We start from the raw sequence: 18,316 nt of genomic DNA on the forward strand, positions 1-18,316 counted from the left end.
ACTCACAACTGGATCTGAACTGGGCCAGATAGGTTGGTGTGTCATGATTCCAATGAAACTGATAAACCCGTGAAGCATTGCACTTCGGGCACACTATGGACATGCTTTTTCTCAAAGCGACCTTGGTTGAATATTTTTGACTCAAACTTATTTTAATGTATTTTAAATGTGGGTCAAGACATTTAGCATCACACTTAAGTGGCCCACATACCAATTTTTAACATTTGGGCTAAATATTACATTTTAAATATGGCCCAAACCTTGTGTGCCACCCTAAAGACGGTGCCACCTCTACCAAACCCGGGCCATGTTTGGCTCACATGCGGTACGCCAGTGCCGGATGAATGCCTGGTATGCCGTAAAAAAAAAAAAAAAGCCCAAAAGCTCTCTACTCTAAACAGTAATGGATGAATGAATGAGTGAATAAATAATTACATAAATAATATTAAATAAGCGATTAATTATCTACTTAACCAACCAGAAAGCATTTTGAAGTGGATTAATAATTATTTATAATTTTGCTTGTTTAATTTGTTAGTCCATGTATGGGAAGCCGGAAGCTAAGAAATCAGAACTCAGAGGCGCGTCTAGAGTTTTGAAAGTGTGAAATGTTCGTGGATTATTTGTCCACAAAGACTACAATAACTGGTTAAAAAGGAATGAGAAAACAGATGTGGTTGAAGTTCGTTTTATCACTGGAGGAAGATGACTATTACTTCGTGACAGGTAAAAATAACATTTCTAATTATTGAAAGTACAGACTATTTCTGTGATTGATAAATTTCACAGATAATTGCTAATGTCACAAGAGCAAATTTTCATATTTGTATTTATCTGCAAAATAGACATTTTTAATCACTAAATTTCACTTTTAATCAGTTATTAATTTAACTTGAAACCTAACTTTTGGGTCATGACATTGGCCACTCTGGGATTGTTTGGCTAACTGGGTGAGTCGTAATTTATCTCAGATAACTAGTTTTGCTGTGCAATATATTGCCTCGAAATCTATGAACAATACCTGCAAATACCAAATGAGCGATCCACTGTAGCCATCTAGTGGCAATATTTAAAATGTCATGCTATTTTAATGTTGATAATTATTTACTTGAATACTTTCAAACAGTTAAACACTATAAGTTTTTTAAGCATTCAGACATTAGGCTTTCTCAAGCCAATCTCAGAATTTTTCCCAACAGACCTTTTTATTTATCTATAATTATTATAACACTGGCATTGTTTTACAGTAGCCTATAGATGGCAACATTATCATCATAGACTTGCTAAATATAAGCTGGTGTTAATATCATATTAAAGGTTTGTGCAATAAATTGATCTTGTGTTAATACTGTGCTTACCTGTAAGTGTTTACGTAAGACCCAGGTCACATGACATGCACCCTGTTTCAGTGCAATGGAAATAACATGGGCGCTGGTCAAACCTCCACCTACCACCATAACTCTCTGACCCATCTGACACACAGTTGGAGAACCTGAGGAAATTATCATATAGATTTTCTGCTTTAATACATTCTCACATCATCCTAATACATTATGCCAGTTTATTCTTTAAGCTGGCTTTAAATATGGTTGGTCAAAAGCTCACCTGAAGAATGTTCACCCTGCTCTTCATGTGTACAGAAGTTATGCATGAGCTGCACGGTGTGTCGCAGACTTTCCTCTGGGTAGTTCTCCTGGATTGCCTGCACCCAGCATGGGATGTTTGCCATCTGCGCCCTTGAGGGCCCCGTCGCCATGATCACTGATTTCGCCTCTATAATTTCCCCAGTGTGTAGCGTCACCTTGAAAAACTTCACATTGCTCTCGTCCTCAGTTAAGACTGGGATGATTCTGTCCACCGTGGCTTTGATTAAGACACTCTCCAGGTCATATTTGCGAACCTGAGAGGAAGTCCTTGGCAATGTAATCCATAATTTAGTTTTTCCATAATGCACGTTCCATAATGCAAGTAAAATTAAAATGTATTTTTGTTCAGTGCCTTACATAACTTAATTCTTAAAGCACTTTACACTTAAGAAGAGGCCTTATAACGTATCAAACTGATCGAACACATAACATACAGATAGGCAAGTATAAAAAAGAGAGTCTTCAGTGAATTTTTAAAAAATATTAACACACATAGCATTCCAAATGAGATAATTGATCATATTTGTATCATGCAGCTTTTTCTTGCCACCAGAGTTGCTGTTAAAGCCAATCTTTCACAATCAGTGTATTATTAATTATTGTTAGTCAGGCATTCCTTTCAATTCCTCATGCTGAGTGAGGCTCAGACCTGCTCCTGGAAGAAGTCAATACTGAGCTGTGTTCCTGGAAGACTGAAATACAGGTTTTTCTGCAGGCCTTTTGTTGTGCTAAGCAGCTTTTTGTCTTTCTTTCCCAGGCGATTGTCATTAAAAAAGGCATGCTCGTCCTGAATGTACATTTGCTCAGGTAGACTGTGCAGTTCCGCCTCCCGATTTTGCTCCAACACAAAGTCCTGCAAGGCTTTCTATTGCACATTGAGATGAAGAAACTATTAGACCTTTAATGGGCAATATCACTATAATGTTTGCACATTGTTCTTCTCTAACCAGTTAAAAAAGTCACAACAAAGTACCATTGATATGATACTATTTGAAGATACTATTTCAATAGTTTAACACATTTATGTGTTCTAAAATCAGTTATTGGCCTCATGAGATTTACAGTAGTTAAACGAACTATATATATATATATATATATATATATATATATATATATATATATATATATATATATATATATATATATATATTTAGGGTGACGCTGTGGCGCAGTTGGTAGTGCTGTCGCCTCACAGCAAGAAGGTCGCTGGTTTAAGTCTTGGCTGGGTCAGTTTATAATTTAGATATAACCACTGATGTTTATGGTAAAGATTATTACTGACACGTTCAAAAATGAAAGTTGTAGGCAGCAATTATATCATTTAACCAATAGGTGGCGACAAGCAGTCATCAAAATATGCCACTGAATAATGACACATCTAGCAATGAAACAAGTTTTATGAGTGAATAACTGAATCATTAATTGAAAATGAGACTAAAAATAAACATAAATTGTACAAATTATGTTGTTTAAGTTATACATTAAGCGTTAACATACTATACAATTTTATATTGTAATATTTTACAATTAATTTTATTCAGCTGATTATTATTATTATTATTATTATTTTGATCAAATTACAGGTTCTGAGTTTTATTTGTTAAAACCAAAGGTTTCTTGCACTACTGTTTTTTTAACAAATAGAAATCAAATTACATTAGTCTCTTTCCCTTTTTGGCTGACCCCAAAAATGGTCCAGTTCATTACTAAAAAACCATAATGTGATCCGAACTGTGAGATTTGTGATCAGTTTACACCACTACTTTTGAACTTTTGTGGTTTTACTTTTGATTTATTCATCCAAAATTAGGCTTAAATTTCTGACTTAATGATTTCACAAATCCCTCCGCATTTTCAAAGTCATAAAAAATCATATCAACGCACTTTCCAGTGCTGAATTACCTTGTTAAATGGATCTGTGTGTACCAACATGTGTGATCGAAGGTGAGGGATGTTCAGGGCAGTAAACTGACTTTCCCAAAGAATTGTCCATTTTCCATAAGAATCCACCACTTTGAAGTGTATTGGAGGACATGGCAGACATTTGGTCTCATTCTCTGTTCCAGACACTGGCTCTGTTGGAAAGACAAATAAATCTAAGGGATAAGAGTAGGTCGATAGAAGAAATAAACCAAATAGCTGTCCACGTTAGAAACTGTTGGACTCACTGGAGGTGCTCTTTTTGTTTTTGTGGTTTACACTTTTAGTTCTGGTTTTGCTGAGTTGAATTCCTTGAAGGATGCTAGTTTGGCAGAGAGGTTTGTCAGGGTTTGAGAGCAATGTAGCAAGGGTTAAAGCATGAGGACCTCCTCCAATTATTAATACATCCAACATTCCTAAAAAAGAGAGCATGAGAAAGGGGTTAAAGATAATAATTTTTTCATGTCATAGTTACAAGAAAGTAAAATAATCTGGTACTTGCTGATGTTTCCTGAAAGTGAGGTTGTTGACAAAAATCCTTTTGGATAAAAAGCTTTCAGTTTAGAAACAGCATTGCATGTGTTATCTGTCCACTCTTGAGTCTATACATACTTCAGCTCTTGATTGGCTGCCTGACCGAGTGTCGCTCTCAGAATAGCTCTGTCCTAGAGCACAGGGGCTTAAATTTAGCTCACTCTAATCTCTAATATCTAAACAAGCATGAACTTTTATTAATTGCAAGTTTTAGGATAAATAAGATTCTTAGATGCAAACTAATGTTTTTTTTTATCATTTGCATTGATTGATCTGTAAAAAAACTTAAACATTTGATTGTACAAAAACACGGTTGGATTGATTTTTAAAGTCACAGTACTTACCCAAAGGTTCTGTTTAGACCTGTTCATTCTTCTGGAAACTCCTAAATGGTTCTTCTCGGGTATTGTGCAAAAACCCACTTTTGAAAATGTAATGTTTTAAGAGTTCACGCATTACAATGTAATATATTGTAGTAGTAGTAGTAATCGTAGTTGTGGTTGTTGAAGTAGTAGTTGTAGTAGTATCAGTAATAGTACACGTCATTGGTAAACTTGTGTCAGTAATAGTAGACGTCATTGGAGTAGTAGTATCAGAAGTAGCAGACCATAAAGATTATACGTTTACTCATGTTGATCTTGGACCATCAAGATTATAAATTCACTAATGTTGATCCTGGACCATCAAGATTAAAATTCACTAATGTTGATCCTGGACCATCAAGATTAAAATTCACTAATGTTGATCCTGGACCATCAAGATTAAAATTCACTAATGTTGATCCTGGACCATCAAGAATATAAATTCACTGTTGTTGATCCTGGACCATCAAGATTAAAATTCACTAATGTTGATTCTGGACCATCAAAATTGTAAATTCACTAATGTTGATCCTGGACCATCAAGATTAAAATTCACTAATGTTGATCCTGGACCATCAAGATTAAAATTCTCTAATGTTGATCCTGGACCACCAAGATTAAAATTCACTAATGTTGATCCTGGACCATCAACAGTAAAATTCACTAATGTTGATCCTGGACCATCAAGATTAAAATTCATTAATGTTGATCCTGGACCATCAAGATTATAAATTCACTATTGTTGATCCTGGACCATCAAGAGTAAAATTCACTAATGTTGATCCTGGACCATCAAGATTAAAACTCTTATGTTGATCCTGGACCATCAAGACTAAATTCACTAATGTTGATCCTGGACCATCAAGATTAAAATTCACTAATGTTGATCCTGGACCATCAAGATTATGAATTCACTAATGTTGATCCTGGACCATCAAGATTAAAATTTACTAATGTTGATCCTGGACCATCAAGATTAAAATTCACTCGTGTTGATCCTGAACCATCAAGATTATAAACTCATTCAAGTTGATCCTGGACCATCAAGACTGTAAAATCACTTTTGTTGATCCTGGACCATCAAGAATAAAATTCACTATTGTTGATCCTGGACCACCAAGATTAAATTTACTAATGTTGATCCTGGACCATCAAGACTATAAATTCACTAATGTTGATCCTGGCCATAAAGATTATAAATTCATTCAATTTGATCCTGGACCATCAAGATTAAGAATTCACTCAAGTTGATCCCGGACTATCAAGTTTGTAAATTCACTACTGTTGATCCTGGAACATCAAGATTAAAATTCACTCGTGTTGATCCTTGACCATCAAAATTATAAATTCATTCAAGTTAATCCTGGACCATCAAGATTATAAATTCACTTATGTTGATCCTGGACCATCAAGATTAAAATTCACTAATGTTGATCCTGGACCATCAAGATTAAAATTCACTAATGTTGATCCTGGACCATCAAGATTGTAAATTTACTCATGTTGATCCTGGACCATCAAGATTATAATTTCACTAATGTTGATCCTGGACCATCAAGATTATAAATTCACTAATGTTGATCCTGGACCATCAAGAGTAAAATTCACTAATGTTGATCCTGGACCATCAAGATTAAAATTCACTAATGTTGATCCTGGACCATCAAGATTATAAATTCACTAGTGCTAATCCTGGACCATCAAGAGTAAAATTCACTTGTGTTGATCCTGGACCATCAAGATTAAAATTCACTAATGTTGATCCTGGACCATCAAGACTGTAAAAATCACTAATGTTGATCCTGGACCATCAAGATTAAAATTCACTAATGTTGATCCCGGACCATCAAGATTAAAATTCACTAATGTTGATCCTGGACCATCAAGATTAAAATTCATTAATGTTGATCCTGGACCATCAAGATTATAAATTCACTCATGTTGATCCAGGACCATCAAGAGTAAAATTCACTAATGTTGATCCTGGAACATCAAGAGTAAAATTTACTAATGTTGATCCTGGACCATCAAGGTTATAAATTCACTAATGTTGATTCTGGACCATAAAGATTATAAATTCACTAATGTTGATCCTGGACCGTCAAGATTAAAACTCTTATGTTGATCCTGGACCATCAAGACTAAATTCACTAATGTTGATCCTGGACCATCAAGAAAAAAATTCACTATTGTTGATTCTGGACCACCAAGATTAAATTTACTAATGTTGATCCTGGACCATCAAGATTATAAATTCACTAATGTTGATCCTGGACCATCAAGATTAAAACTCTTATGTTGATCCTGGACCATCAAGACTAAATTCACTAATGTTGATCCTGGACCATCAAGATTAAAATTCATTAATGTTGATCCTGGACCATCAAGATTATAAATTCACTCATGTTGATCCTGGACCATCAAAATTGTTAATGCACTATTGTTGATCCTGGACCATCAAGATTAAAATTCACTAATGTTGATCCTGGACCATCAAGATTAAAATTCACTAATGTTGATCCTGGACCATCAAAATTGTAAATTTACTAATGTTGATCCTGGACCATCAAGATTATAAATTCACTAATGTTGATCCTGGACCATCAAGATTATAAATTCACTGTTGTTGATCCTGGACCATCAAGATTAAAATTCACTAATGTTGATCCTGGACCATCAAAATTGTAAATTCACTAATGTTGATCCTGGACCATCAAGATTAAAATTTACTATTGTTGATAATGGACCATCAAGATTAAAATTCACTAATGTTGATCCTGGACCATCAAGATTAAAAATCACTCATGTTGATCCTGAACCATCAAGATTATAAATTCACTAATGTTGATCCTGGACCATCAAGATTAAAATTCACTCGTGTTGATCCTGAACCATCAAGATTATAAACTCATTCAATTTGATCCTGGACCATCAAGACTGTAAAATCACTTTTGTTGATCCTGGACCATCAAGAATAAAATTCACTATTGTTGATCCTGGACCACCAAGATTAAATTTACTAATGTTGATCCTGGACCATCAAGATTATAAATTCACTAATGTTGATCCTGGACCATCAAGATTATAAATTCACTAATGTTGATCCTGGACCATCAAGATTATAAATTCACTAATGTTGATCCTGGACCATCAAGATTATAAATTCACTAATGTTAATCCTGGACCATCAAGACTAAATTCACTAATGTTGATCCTGGACCATCAAAATTGTAAATTCACTAATGTTGATCCTGGACCATCAAAATTGTAAATTTACTAATGTTGATCCTGGACCATCAAGATTAAAATTCACTAATGTTGATCCTGCACCATCAAGATTAAAATTCACTAATGTTGATCCTGGACCATCAAGATTATAAATTCACTGTTGTTGATCCTGGACCATCAAGATTAAAATTCACTAATGTTGATCCAGTACCATCAAGATTTTAATTTACTAATGTTGATCCTGGACCATCAAGATTATAAATTCACTAATGTTGATCCTGGACCATCCAGACTGTAAAATCAATAATGTTGATCCTGGACCATCAAGATTAAAATTCACTAATGTTGATCCTGGACCATCAAGATTAAAATTCACTAATGTTGATCCTGGACCATCAAGGTTATAAATTCACTAATGTTGATCCTAGACCATCAAAACTGTAAATTCACTATTGTTGATCCTGGACCATCAAGATTAAAATTCACTAATGTTGATCCTGGACCATCAAAATTGTAAATTCACTATTGTTGATCCTGGACCATCAAGATTAAAATTCACTTATGTTGATCCTGGACCATCAAGATTAAAATTCACTAATGTTGATCCTGGACCATCAAGATTATCAATTCACTAATGTTAATCCTGGACCATCAAAATTGTAAATTCACTAATGTTGATCCTGGACCATCAAGATTAAAATTCACTAATGTTGATCCTGGACCATCAAAATTGTAAATTCACTAATGTTGATCCTGGACCATCAAGATTAAAATTCACTAATGTTGACCGTGGACCATCAAGATTATAAATTCACTAATGTTGATCCTGGACCATCAAGATTATGAATTCACTAATGTTGATCCTGGACTATCAAGATTAAAATTCACTAATGTTGATCGTGGACCATCAAAATTATAAATTCACTTATGTTGATCCTGGACCATCAAGATTAAAATTCACTAATGTTGATCCTGGACCATCAAGATTAAAATTCACTAATGTTGTACTGTCCTCAACATACTGTCCCTTAGTGATTGTTTTGACAGTTAGATAAACTCCCTTCCCTCACACGACTCTGAAGACAAGAAACTCATTTGCCAACAGGTTTAATGGTCTTGGGTATGGAGTGAAACTACAATAAAAAAAACAATAGGATACATAAATAATATGTCCACAAGTTAACAAAACTACAGAAGCATAGCTTTTACATGAAATACAGAGTGCTTTGTAGTAAATAATATCTTCTCTTATGTAAATACAAAATACCGAAATATAAAGCTAAAGCAAATTGTGGCTAATGTATTAGCTCTGCTGATAAGCTAAGAAGTCACTCTTGAGCTCAATTATTCATAAAACATACGAGTATAATGAACACCTTATACAATCAAAAACGTACTTACAAGCGATGCTGTTGCAAGGGTTAAGATTACAGAAAAACATGACGATTGCTGATCATCGTAGTCATTGCCGTGTGCTTGCAGCACTTTACTTCCTGATTTTAAGTGAACAGCAGGATCTACCTTGCTATAACTCAAGGTCACCACTAGATGGAACACTAACCATTTACAAAATGAAACCAAATCACTACTTAAAAGAATTACCCTTGCAATACACAATAATTATCTTGCCAATTAAAGATTAAACATTAATTCTGCTTTCATCAAATATGTTCCAACACACTCCCCGTCTGGCGTGGTAACATGTCACTATTTACAGATCCTTAAATTTAGTCAAGTTTCTCTGGTGTAAGAAGAAGGATAGTTTTTGAGATGGGGCGTATGAACATCTTTGGTCCGTCCTTTTTAAAGACCTTGACTTCTACCGTGCGAACCTTGTTGTCTTTGCTTGGAAAAACTTGAGTGACAAGTCCCATTGGCCATTCATTTCTTTTTTGTTGTTCATCCTTCAAAAGCACAATGCTTCCTAGTTCAAGATCAGGTTTACTGGATGGCCACTTTCTTCTTGGTTGTAGAAGAGTTAGGTACTGCTTTTTCCATTTATCCCAAAAGGTTTGTGCCAAGTGCTGTACCTTTCGCCACTGTCTGATATGAAGATTTTTATCCACATCAAAAGTTGGGGCTGGAGCAATTGTGACCTTTTGGGTTAAGAGTGCACTGGGTGTTAGTATGAATGGATCATTTGGGTCAGACGACACTGGAACGAGCGGCCTTGCATTTATTATTGCAGTGACTTCTGCCATAAGAGTGGAGAGCATCTCATGTGTTAATGCTGAAGGTCCAAGCTGTTGAAGCATTGCATCTAGTATCCTTCTAGCAAGGCCTATCATCCTCTCCCAGGACCCACCCATATGAGAAGCATGTGCCGGGTTAAATTGCCACACACAGCTCTGATCCAAAAGGAACTTTTCTACAGAGGTTTTGTCAATGTTAGACAAGATGTTGAGCTCTCTGCAAGCTCCAACAAAATTTGTTCCTCTGTCTGAGCGAATGAGTTTCACAGGCCCTCGGATAGCAAGAAAACGCCGCAAGGCATTAATGAAACTAGATGTATCTAAAGATTCTACAAGTTCAATGTGTACAGCTCTCACGCTTTGACAGGTAAATATCACAGCCCACCTTTTGCTTTGTGCATGGCCACCTCTTGTTCGCCGCGCCACCACATCCCATGGGCCGAAGACGTCTAGTCCCACATTTGTAAATGGAGGATCCATGGATACACGATCTGCTGGTAGATCAGACATTTTTTGAGTCTGTGGTGTTGCTCTGAGTTTTCGGCAAGTAACGCATTCGTGAATGACACTGCAAACCTTCCTCTTTCCACCCACTATCCAGTAGCCAGCAGCTCGCACAGCACCCTCCGTATAGTGTCGCCCCTGGTGTCGCACTTTCTCGTGATGATGTTTAATCAAAAGTGTCGCAATGTGATGTTTGCCAGGGATGATAAGGGGATTTTTTACCTCACCCTCAATCTGTGCTTCTGTTAATCGACCTCCCGCTCTTAGCAGACCATCTACATCTATGAAAGGGTCTAAAGCTTTGAGGGAGCTTTGCTTAGAGAGCTTATTTCCCGTTTTCAAACTCTCATACTCTTGAGCATATGTCTCTTGTTGCACTGTTTTAATAATAATTTTTTCAGCACATAAGAGTTCCTCTACTGTAGGTGCATTAAGACAGTAATGCCAGCCCTTGCAGCCTGATGTCTGAGTTGTAGAACCTTTACAGAATTGCCGTGATATATGAAGAAGGCGTGCTGTGCCATGAATGCTAGATTTCCAGGTAGAGAACCTGGAAAATCGTTGTGCTCCAAGACTCTTATTCCTCAATGCAGTACTCAGTGTGGAGACTTCAGGACGTAGCTCTGCATCAGAAGAAGGATTTACAAGCTCAAATTCGTTCTTTTCTTGTGTGCAAGGGTTGTTTAACAGAAAGTTTGGTCCACAAAGCCAATCAGTGTTTTGAAGATGAGCAGCAGTAACATACCTTGTTGCAATGTCTGCTGGATTTTCTGTTGTGCACACATACTTCCATTGACTTGGATGAGTAGACTTGCGAATTCGAAGGACTCTATTGCTGACATATACATAGAAACGTCGTGATTCGTTGTGTATATATCCTAGCACCACCTTACTATCGGTAAAGTAAGTAATGTCATCCAAATGCATGTCAATTTCTGAAGTAATGAATTCTGCCAGTTCCACTGCCAAAACTGCAGCACACAACTCAAGACGAGGAATTGTTTGTTCTGGGCTGAGTTTTGCCTTACCCATGACGAAGCCGAGCTGACTGATTCCAAACGAATCTGTCAATCTAAGGTAAGCAACTGCAGCTATTGCTTTTGTTGAAGCATCAGAGAAGATGAACAACTCCCTTTGAGTGGCTGTAGAAGGTGATATATTTGTGTAGCATCTTGGAATGTTTAGATTTTTCAAATCAATCAATGATTGTCGCCACGTTTCCCACTTTTCCTCCATTTCTTTGGGAAGGGGCGCATCCCAGTCATCATTCTGATTATTAAGTTCTCTCATGATCAGTTTACCTTGAATTGTTACTGGGGAAACAAACCCAAGAGGATCGAAGATGCTATTGACAGTAGATAATACACCTCTGCGAGTAAAGGGTTTTGCTTGTGTGTCGATTTTGAATGTAAATGTGTCCGTTCGCAGGTTCCAGTTCAATCCCAGACTGCGCTGTGTCGGAAGCATGTCAGAACCAAGATCCAAGTCTTTGATTTCACTAGCATGATCTTAAGATGGGAAGGCCTTTAGAACTTCTGTGCTGTTCGAGGCTATCTTATGAAGCCGTAAATTGGAACCAGCAAGAATTCTCTGCGTGTTTTTGAGCAGATCTATTGCTGCTTTTTCTGTCGGAAGTGACTTCAATCCGTCATCTACATAAAAGTCACGATTCACAAAGCTTCTAACATCAGGGTCACCATCCTTAACAGACTGTCTGAGACAGTAGATGGCAACAGCAGGTGAAGGGCTGTTCCCAAATACATGGACGCGCATTCTGTACTCTACAATGTCCTCTGATGGGTCATTATTACGAAACCACAGAAACCTTAGGAAGTTACGGTCGTCTTCTCTCACTAAGAAACCGTAGAACATTTGTTCAATGTCAGCTGTTATAGCTACGGCTTCCTTGCGAAATCGCATGAGCACACCGACAAGCGTGTTGTTCATATCTGGCCCAGACAATAGAACATCATTCAATGAAACATCCTCATACCGAGCACTGGAATCAAAAACCACTCTTATGTTTCCTGGTTTTTTAGGGTGGTACACCCCGAAGAGTGGTAAATACCAGGATTCTTCTCGTTCTAACAGCAGGGGGGCTTCTTCTGCATATTTTTTATCGAAGATTTTGTCCATGAATGTGAAAAAGTGTTGTTTCATTTGTGGGTTTCTCTCTAGATTACGTCTCAAGATTAACAACCTTTTCAAGGCTTGACATCTGTTGTTGGGGAGTCTGCACCTTGGAACTTTGAAAGGCAGCGGAGCTATCCAGCTATTGTTTTCATCTCTCTCCAATCCTTGTTCCATAATATGGAGAAATGTCAAGTCATTGATAGATGGGGCCACTTTATTGTCGTCACAAGTAACCTTGAATACGTCCTTGCCCAATTGATCATGTTCGTGATTGCAGAAAAGTTGTTCCATAGAACAAATTCCATTATCATTTTTTTGCTCATTACTTTTCCTCCCTTTTACACAGAAAACATTAGGACAGGGATCAAAGATAGAAGGACGTTGTTCCTTTGTGTAAGTGAAGAAGGTACTCACAGCTGTAGACTTATGAATGCCATTTAGACAAACATTGCCAACTATCACCCATCCCAAGTCAAGTTTCTGTGCATAGGGAGCATCATTGGGACCATTAACTTGACTGCGCACTTTATGAACTCTGATGATGTCACGGCCCAGAAGCATCATGATGGGAACGTCTGGCTCCAATTGTGGTATGAATGAAGCTATAGGCTTCAGATGAGGGTGATGGAGAGCAGCACTTGGTGTGGGAATTTCTGCCCTATTGTCAGGAATGTTGTTACATTCAAGCAAACTTGGTAGAGAAAAGACTACTTTCCCATCCAAAGACTGCATTTGATATCCTGATGCTTTTCGACTAATGATTTCCGTCACTCCAGAACAAGTTCTCAGGGTGTAGGGAGTAGCTGGGGTATTTTCTTTGAAAGCATCAAAGAATTCAGAGCGAGCTAATGACCTGTTGCTTTGCTCATCGAGGATCACATAGACTTTCATTGCTTTTTCAGGTTGACCTTTGGGATACACTTTTGCCAAACTGATTTTTGAGCATGACTTACTGCTATGGTCATCTCTGCAAACCTCAGTGCAATGAGCCTCCACTTCTTCTAGTGATGTAGAAACTTGCTCCCCGCCATGCAGCGGTAAGGATACAGTTTCTTGAGCTTTTTGAACAGGACCAGGGTGTAGTGCAGAAATATGCTTCTCACTTCCACACTCAGAACATTTCGTAACAAATTTGCAGTTCTTAGCAATGTGTGTAGTAGCTATGCAACATTTGAAACAAATGCATTTTTCTTTTAGGAATGCATAACGTTCCTCTAAAGGTTTCTCACGGAAGGAACGACAGTTCCTAAGTAAGTGAGGTTTGTTGTGAATGGGACAGAGTTTCTCTGCATCCACAGATTTTCTTTCATCTTTATCTGTGTCTAAATGTACAGGGGTAGACACATTCATCTTATTAACTGAGACTTCTCTTAATTTGTTTGACTTCCAGCTAGATTTCTCTGTTTTGTAAACTGAATCTGTTTGAGTAAAGAAGTTGAAACCTGGGTCATTCCTGATTCTTGCTTGCTGACTTATGAAGTCAACCAAGACCTCAAAGGGGGGGAAAGAGACACCATATCTCTCTTTGTAACCAGCTCCATATGACAGCCACTTTTCTTGAAGATTGAATGGCAACTTTTGTATTATGGGATTGATGCCTTTTGCTGTGTCCAGATATGTTAAGCCTGCAAGGTATCCATCAGCTTTAGCTGCCTCTATTTCCATGAGAAGATCACTTAATTCATGAAGCTTTGAGTAATCTCTGCTTGAAATTCTTGGAAAACTTTCAATGCGCCTGAAAAGAGCTCTTTCGATTACTTCTGGTGCACCATAACATTCCTCCAGTCTAGTCCATATCATGTCAAGGCCTTTCAGTGGTTGATTAATGTGCACTGATCTCATGCGTTTAGCGTGTTCAGCTGATTCCTTTCCTAACCATTTGACTAACAAGTCCATTTCCTCACTAGCTGTCAAATCCAGGCCACTTACTGCATTTTTGGAAAGACCGTTGCCAAGCTCTGAAGCTTTCTGGCTGGTCATTGAACTGTATTAATCCAGTATTAACAAGTTCACGGCGAGCAAAATATCTGACGAAGTCTGAAATATCTGTTTTGTCTTTTACACTCTGAGGCATTTGACTTGTCGTTGAGACAGGGGGTATGTGGCTTTGTGTGAAATGTGCCCTCCGTCTGTGTACTCCGCTATCTGTTGGGTCATGAAGATGGTACCTTCTTGGTGTAAACTGTGATGCTTGTACAGAATCTCTCCTTGATTGCATGTGATAGAATTCAGCATCGTCTGAACAACTCTCTGTCTTGAGACGTGTATCCGGAACAGAATTTGTAACTAGTAATTCTGTGTGAAGCTTTACTGTCTCTGCGGAAGGGAGTGGTTCTGGTTGTGATGCCAATTCTGTAGATGCATGTAGATTCATCTGTTCAATGTATTCACTTGTTCGCTGCATAACATCGGCAGGAGTGGTTTCCAGTTGAGGCTCATGTTTACTATGAACACTGGTGTTAGCTGCTGCTTCTAAAACTTCTGCTTCAGCTACAGCTGCAGCAGTTTCTCTCTCTAAAGCCATTTTATCAATTTTTGCCTCCAACTTGGCTTTCTCCACCTTTATTTTTTCTTCTTCATCTGCAAACTTCAAACGTGCTTTAGCTGCTTCCGCCTTTGCTCTAGCCATAGCAGCTGCAGCACTTGTAGAAGAGCTGCTCGATCTTGAACAAGATGCATACGATCTGGTTTTATATGAGTGTGTAGACTCCATTGTGCACTTGATACTCTTATCAATTTACTTGAATCTTCATAACTGCTGCTGTACTCTCTTCTTGCAGCCGCTTTTTCACTGTACTGTCCTCAACATACTGTCCCTTAGTGATTGTTTTGACAGTTAGATAAACTCCCTTCCCTCACACGACTCTGAAGACAAGAAACTCATTTGCCAACAGGTTTAATGGTCTTGGGTATGGAGTGAAACTACAATAAAAAAAACAATAGGATACATAAATAATATGTCCACAAGTTAACAAAACTACAGAAGCATAGCTTTTACATGAAATACAGAGTGCTTTGTAGTAAATAATATCTTCTCTTATGTAAATACAAAATACTGAAATATAAAGCTAAAGCAAATTGTGGCTAATGTATTAGCTCTGCTGATAAGCTAAGAAGTCACTCTTGAGCTCAATTATTCATAAAACATACGAGTATAATGAACACCTTATACAATCAAAAACGTACTTACAAGCGATGCTGTTGCAAGGGTTAAGATTACAGAAAAACATGACGATTGCTGATCATCGTAGTCATTGCCGTGTGCTTGCAGCACTTTACTTCCTGATTTTAAGTGAACAGCAGGATCTACCTTGCTATAACTCAAGGTCACCACTAGATGGAACACTAACCATTTACAAAATGAAACCAAATCACTACTTAAAAGAATTACCCTTGCAATACACAATAATTATCTTGCCAATTAAAGATTAAACATTAATTCTGCTTTCATCAAATATGTTCCAACACAAATGTTGATCCTGGACCATCAATATTAAAATTCACTAATGTTGATCCTGGACCATCAAGATTATGAATTCACTAATGTTGATCCTGGACCATCAAAATTGTAAATTCACTAATGTTGATCCTGGACTATCAAGATTAAAATTCACTAATGTTGATCGTGGACCATCAAGATTATAAATTCACTTATGTTGATCCTGGACCATCAAGATTAAAATTCACTAATGTTGATCCTGGACCATCAATATTAAAATTCACTAATGTTGATCCTGGATCATCAACATTATGAATTCACTAATGTTGATCCTGGACCATCAAGATTAAAATTCACTAATGTTGATCCTGGACCATCAAGATTAAAATTCACTTATGTTGATCCTGGACCATCAATATTAAAATTCACTAATGTTGATCCTGGACCATCAAGATTATAATTTCACTAATGTTGATCCTGGACCATCAAGAGTAAAATTCACTAATGTTGATCCTGGACCATCAAGATTAAAATTCACTAATGTTGATCCTGGACCATCAAGATTAAAATTCACTAATGTTGATCCTGGACCATCAAGATTATAAATTCACTAATGTTGATCCTGGACCATCAAGATTAAAATTCACTAATGTTGATCCTGGACCATCAAGATTAAAACTCTTATGTTGATCCTGGACCATCAAGACTAAATTCACTAATGTTGATCCTGGACCATCAAGATTAAAATTCACTAATGTTGATCCTGGACCATCAAGAGTAAAATTCACTATTGTTGATCCTGGACTATCAAGATTATAAATTCACTAATGTTGATCCTGGACCATCAAGATTAAAATTCACTCATGTTGATCCTGGACCATCAAGAGTAAAATCCACTAATGTTGATCCTGGACCATCAAGATTAAAATTCACTAATGTTGATCCTGGACCATTAAGAGTAAAATTCACTAATGTTGATCCTGGACCATCAAGATTATAAATTCACTAATGTTGATCCTGGACCATCAAGATTAAAATTCACTTATGTTGATCCTGGACCATCAAGAGTAAAATTCACTAATGTTGATCCTGGACCATCAAGAGTAAAATTCACTAATGTTGATCCTGGACCATCAAGGTTATAAATTCACTAATGTTGATCCTGGACCATCAAAATTGTAAATTCACTATTGTTGATCCTGGACCATCAAGATTAAAATTCACTAATGTTGATCCTGGACCATCAAAATTGTAAATTCACTATTGTTGATCCTGGACCATCAAGATTAAAATTCACTAATGTTGATCCTGGACCATCAAGAGTAAAATTCACTTATGTTGATCCTGGACCATCAAGATTAAAATTCACTAATGTTGATCCTGGACCATCAAGATTAAAACTCTTATGTTGATCCTGGAGCATCAAGATTATAATTTTACTAATGTTGATCCTGGACCATCAAGATTATAAATTCACTAATGTTGATCCTGGACCATCAAGAGTAAAATTCACTAATGTTGATCCTGGACCATCAAGATTAAAATTCACTAATGTTGATCCTGGACCATCAAGATTAAAACTCACTAATGTTGATCCTGGACCATCAAGATTAAAATTCACTAATGTTGATCCTGGACCATCAAGATTAAAATTCACTATTGTTGATCCTGGACCATCAAGATTAAAATTCACTCATGTTGATCCTGGACCATCAAGATTATAAATTCACTTATGTTGATCCTGGACCATCAAGATTAAAATTCACTAATGTTGATCCTGGACCATCAAGATTAAAATTCACTTATGTTGATCCTGGACCATCAATATTAAAATTCACTAATGTTGATCCTGGACCATCAAGATTAAAATTCACTAATGTTGATCCTGGACCATCAAGAGTAAAATTCACTTATGTTGATCCTGGACCATCAAGATTAAAATTCACTAATGTTGATCCTGGACCATCAAGGTTATAAATTCACTAATGTTGATCCTGGACCATCAAAATTGTAAATTCACTATTGTTGATCCTGGACCATCAAGATTAAAATTCACTAATGTTGATCCTGGACCATCAAAATTGTAAATTCACTATTGTTGATCCTGGACCATCAAGATTAAAATTCACTAATGTTGATCCTGGACCATCAAGAGTAAAATTCACTTATGTTGATCCTGGACCATCAAGATTAAAATTCACTAATGTTGATCCTGGACCATCAAGATTAAAACTCTTATGTTGATCCTGGACCATCAAGATTATAAATTCACTAATGTTGATCCTGGACCATCAAGAGTAAAATTCACTAATGTTGATCCTGGACCATCAAGATTAAAATTCACTAATGTTGATCCTG

At 36.9% G+C, this 18,316-nt stretch overlaps 2 protein-coding genes across 4 annotated transcripts in view; both read right to left on the reverse strand.

The window, feature by feature from the left end:
- The window catches only part of zgc:113276, a 15,650-nt gene extending 6,459 nt beyond the window's left edge, over positions 1 to 9,191 (reverse strand). Inside the window, exons 1-6 of one of the 3 annotated variants that reach the window (XM_087272398.1) lie at positions 9,092 to 9,191; positions 3,815 to 3,982; positions 3,549 to 3,721; positions 2,296 to 2,511; positions 1,606 to 1,900; positions 1,359 to 1,492 (exon numbers count right to left, since the gene is read on the reverse strand). In XM_087272398.1, coding sequence (XP_087128524.1) covers positions 1,359 to 1,492; positions 1,606 to 1,900; positions 2,296 to 2,511; positions 3,549 to 3,721; positions 3,815 to 3,980 — 984 coding nt within the window. In that variant the 5' untranslated portion in view covers positions 3,981 to 3,982; positions 9,092 to 9,191. 3 annotated transcript variants of the gene reach the window in all.
- A 47-nt stretch (positions 9,192 to 9,238) lies between these two features.
- On the reverse strand, positions 9,239 to 15,803 carry LOC137487287 (uncharacterized). The gene is made up of 2 exons (XM_087273858.1): positions 15,710 to 15,803; positions 9,239 to 15,441 (listed from the first exon to the last, which is right to left on the reverse strand). The coding sequence occupies exon 2, from the start codon at positions 14,497 to 14,499 to the stop codon at positions 11,896 to 11,898; it is 2,604 nt and encodes an 867-aa protein (XP_087129984.1). The 5' UTR covers positions 14,500 to 15,441; positions 15,710 to 15,803; the 3' UTR covers positions 9,239 to 11,895.
- Between the last annotated feature and the right edge of the window lie 2,513 nt (positions 15,804 to 18,316).

Source organism: Danio rerio, chromosome 11 (genome assembly GCF_052040795.2).
Source record: "Danio rerio strain M-AB ecotype USA chromosome 11, GRCz13ab, whole genome shotgun sequence".
In the NCBI taxonomy this organism is placed as follows: Eukaryota; Metazoa; Chordata; class Actinopteri; order Cypriniformes; family Danionidae; genus Danio; species Danio rerio.

What these genes read in the sequence shown, in the direction of transcription:
- LOC137487287 (XM_087273858.1), bottom strand. Translation starts at nt 14,499, where the DNA reads ATGACCAGCCAGAAAGCTTCAGAGCTTGGCAACGGTCTTTCCAAAAAT.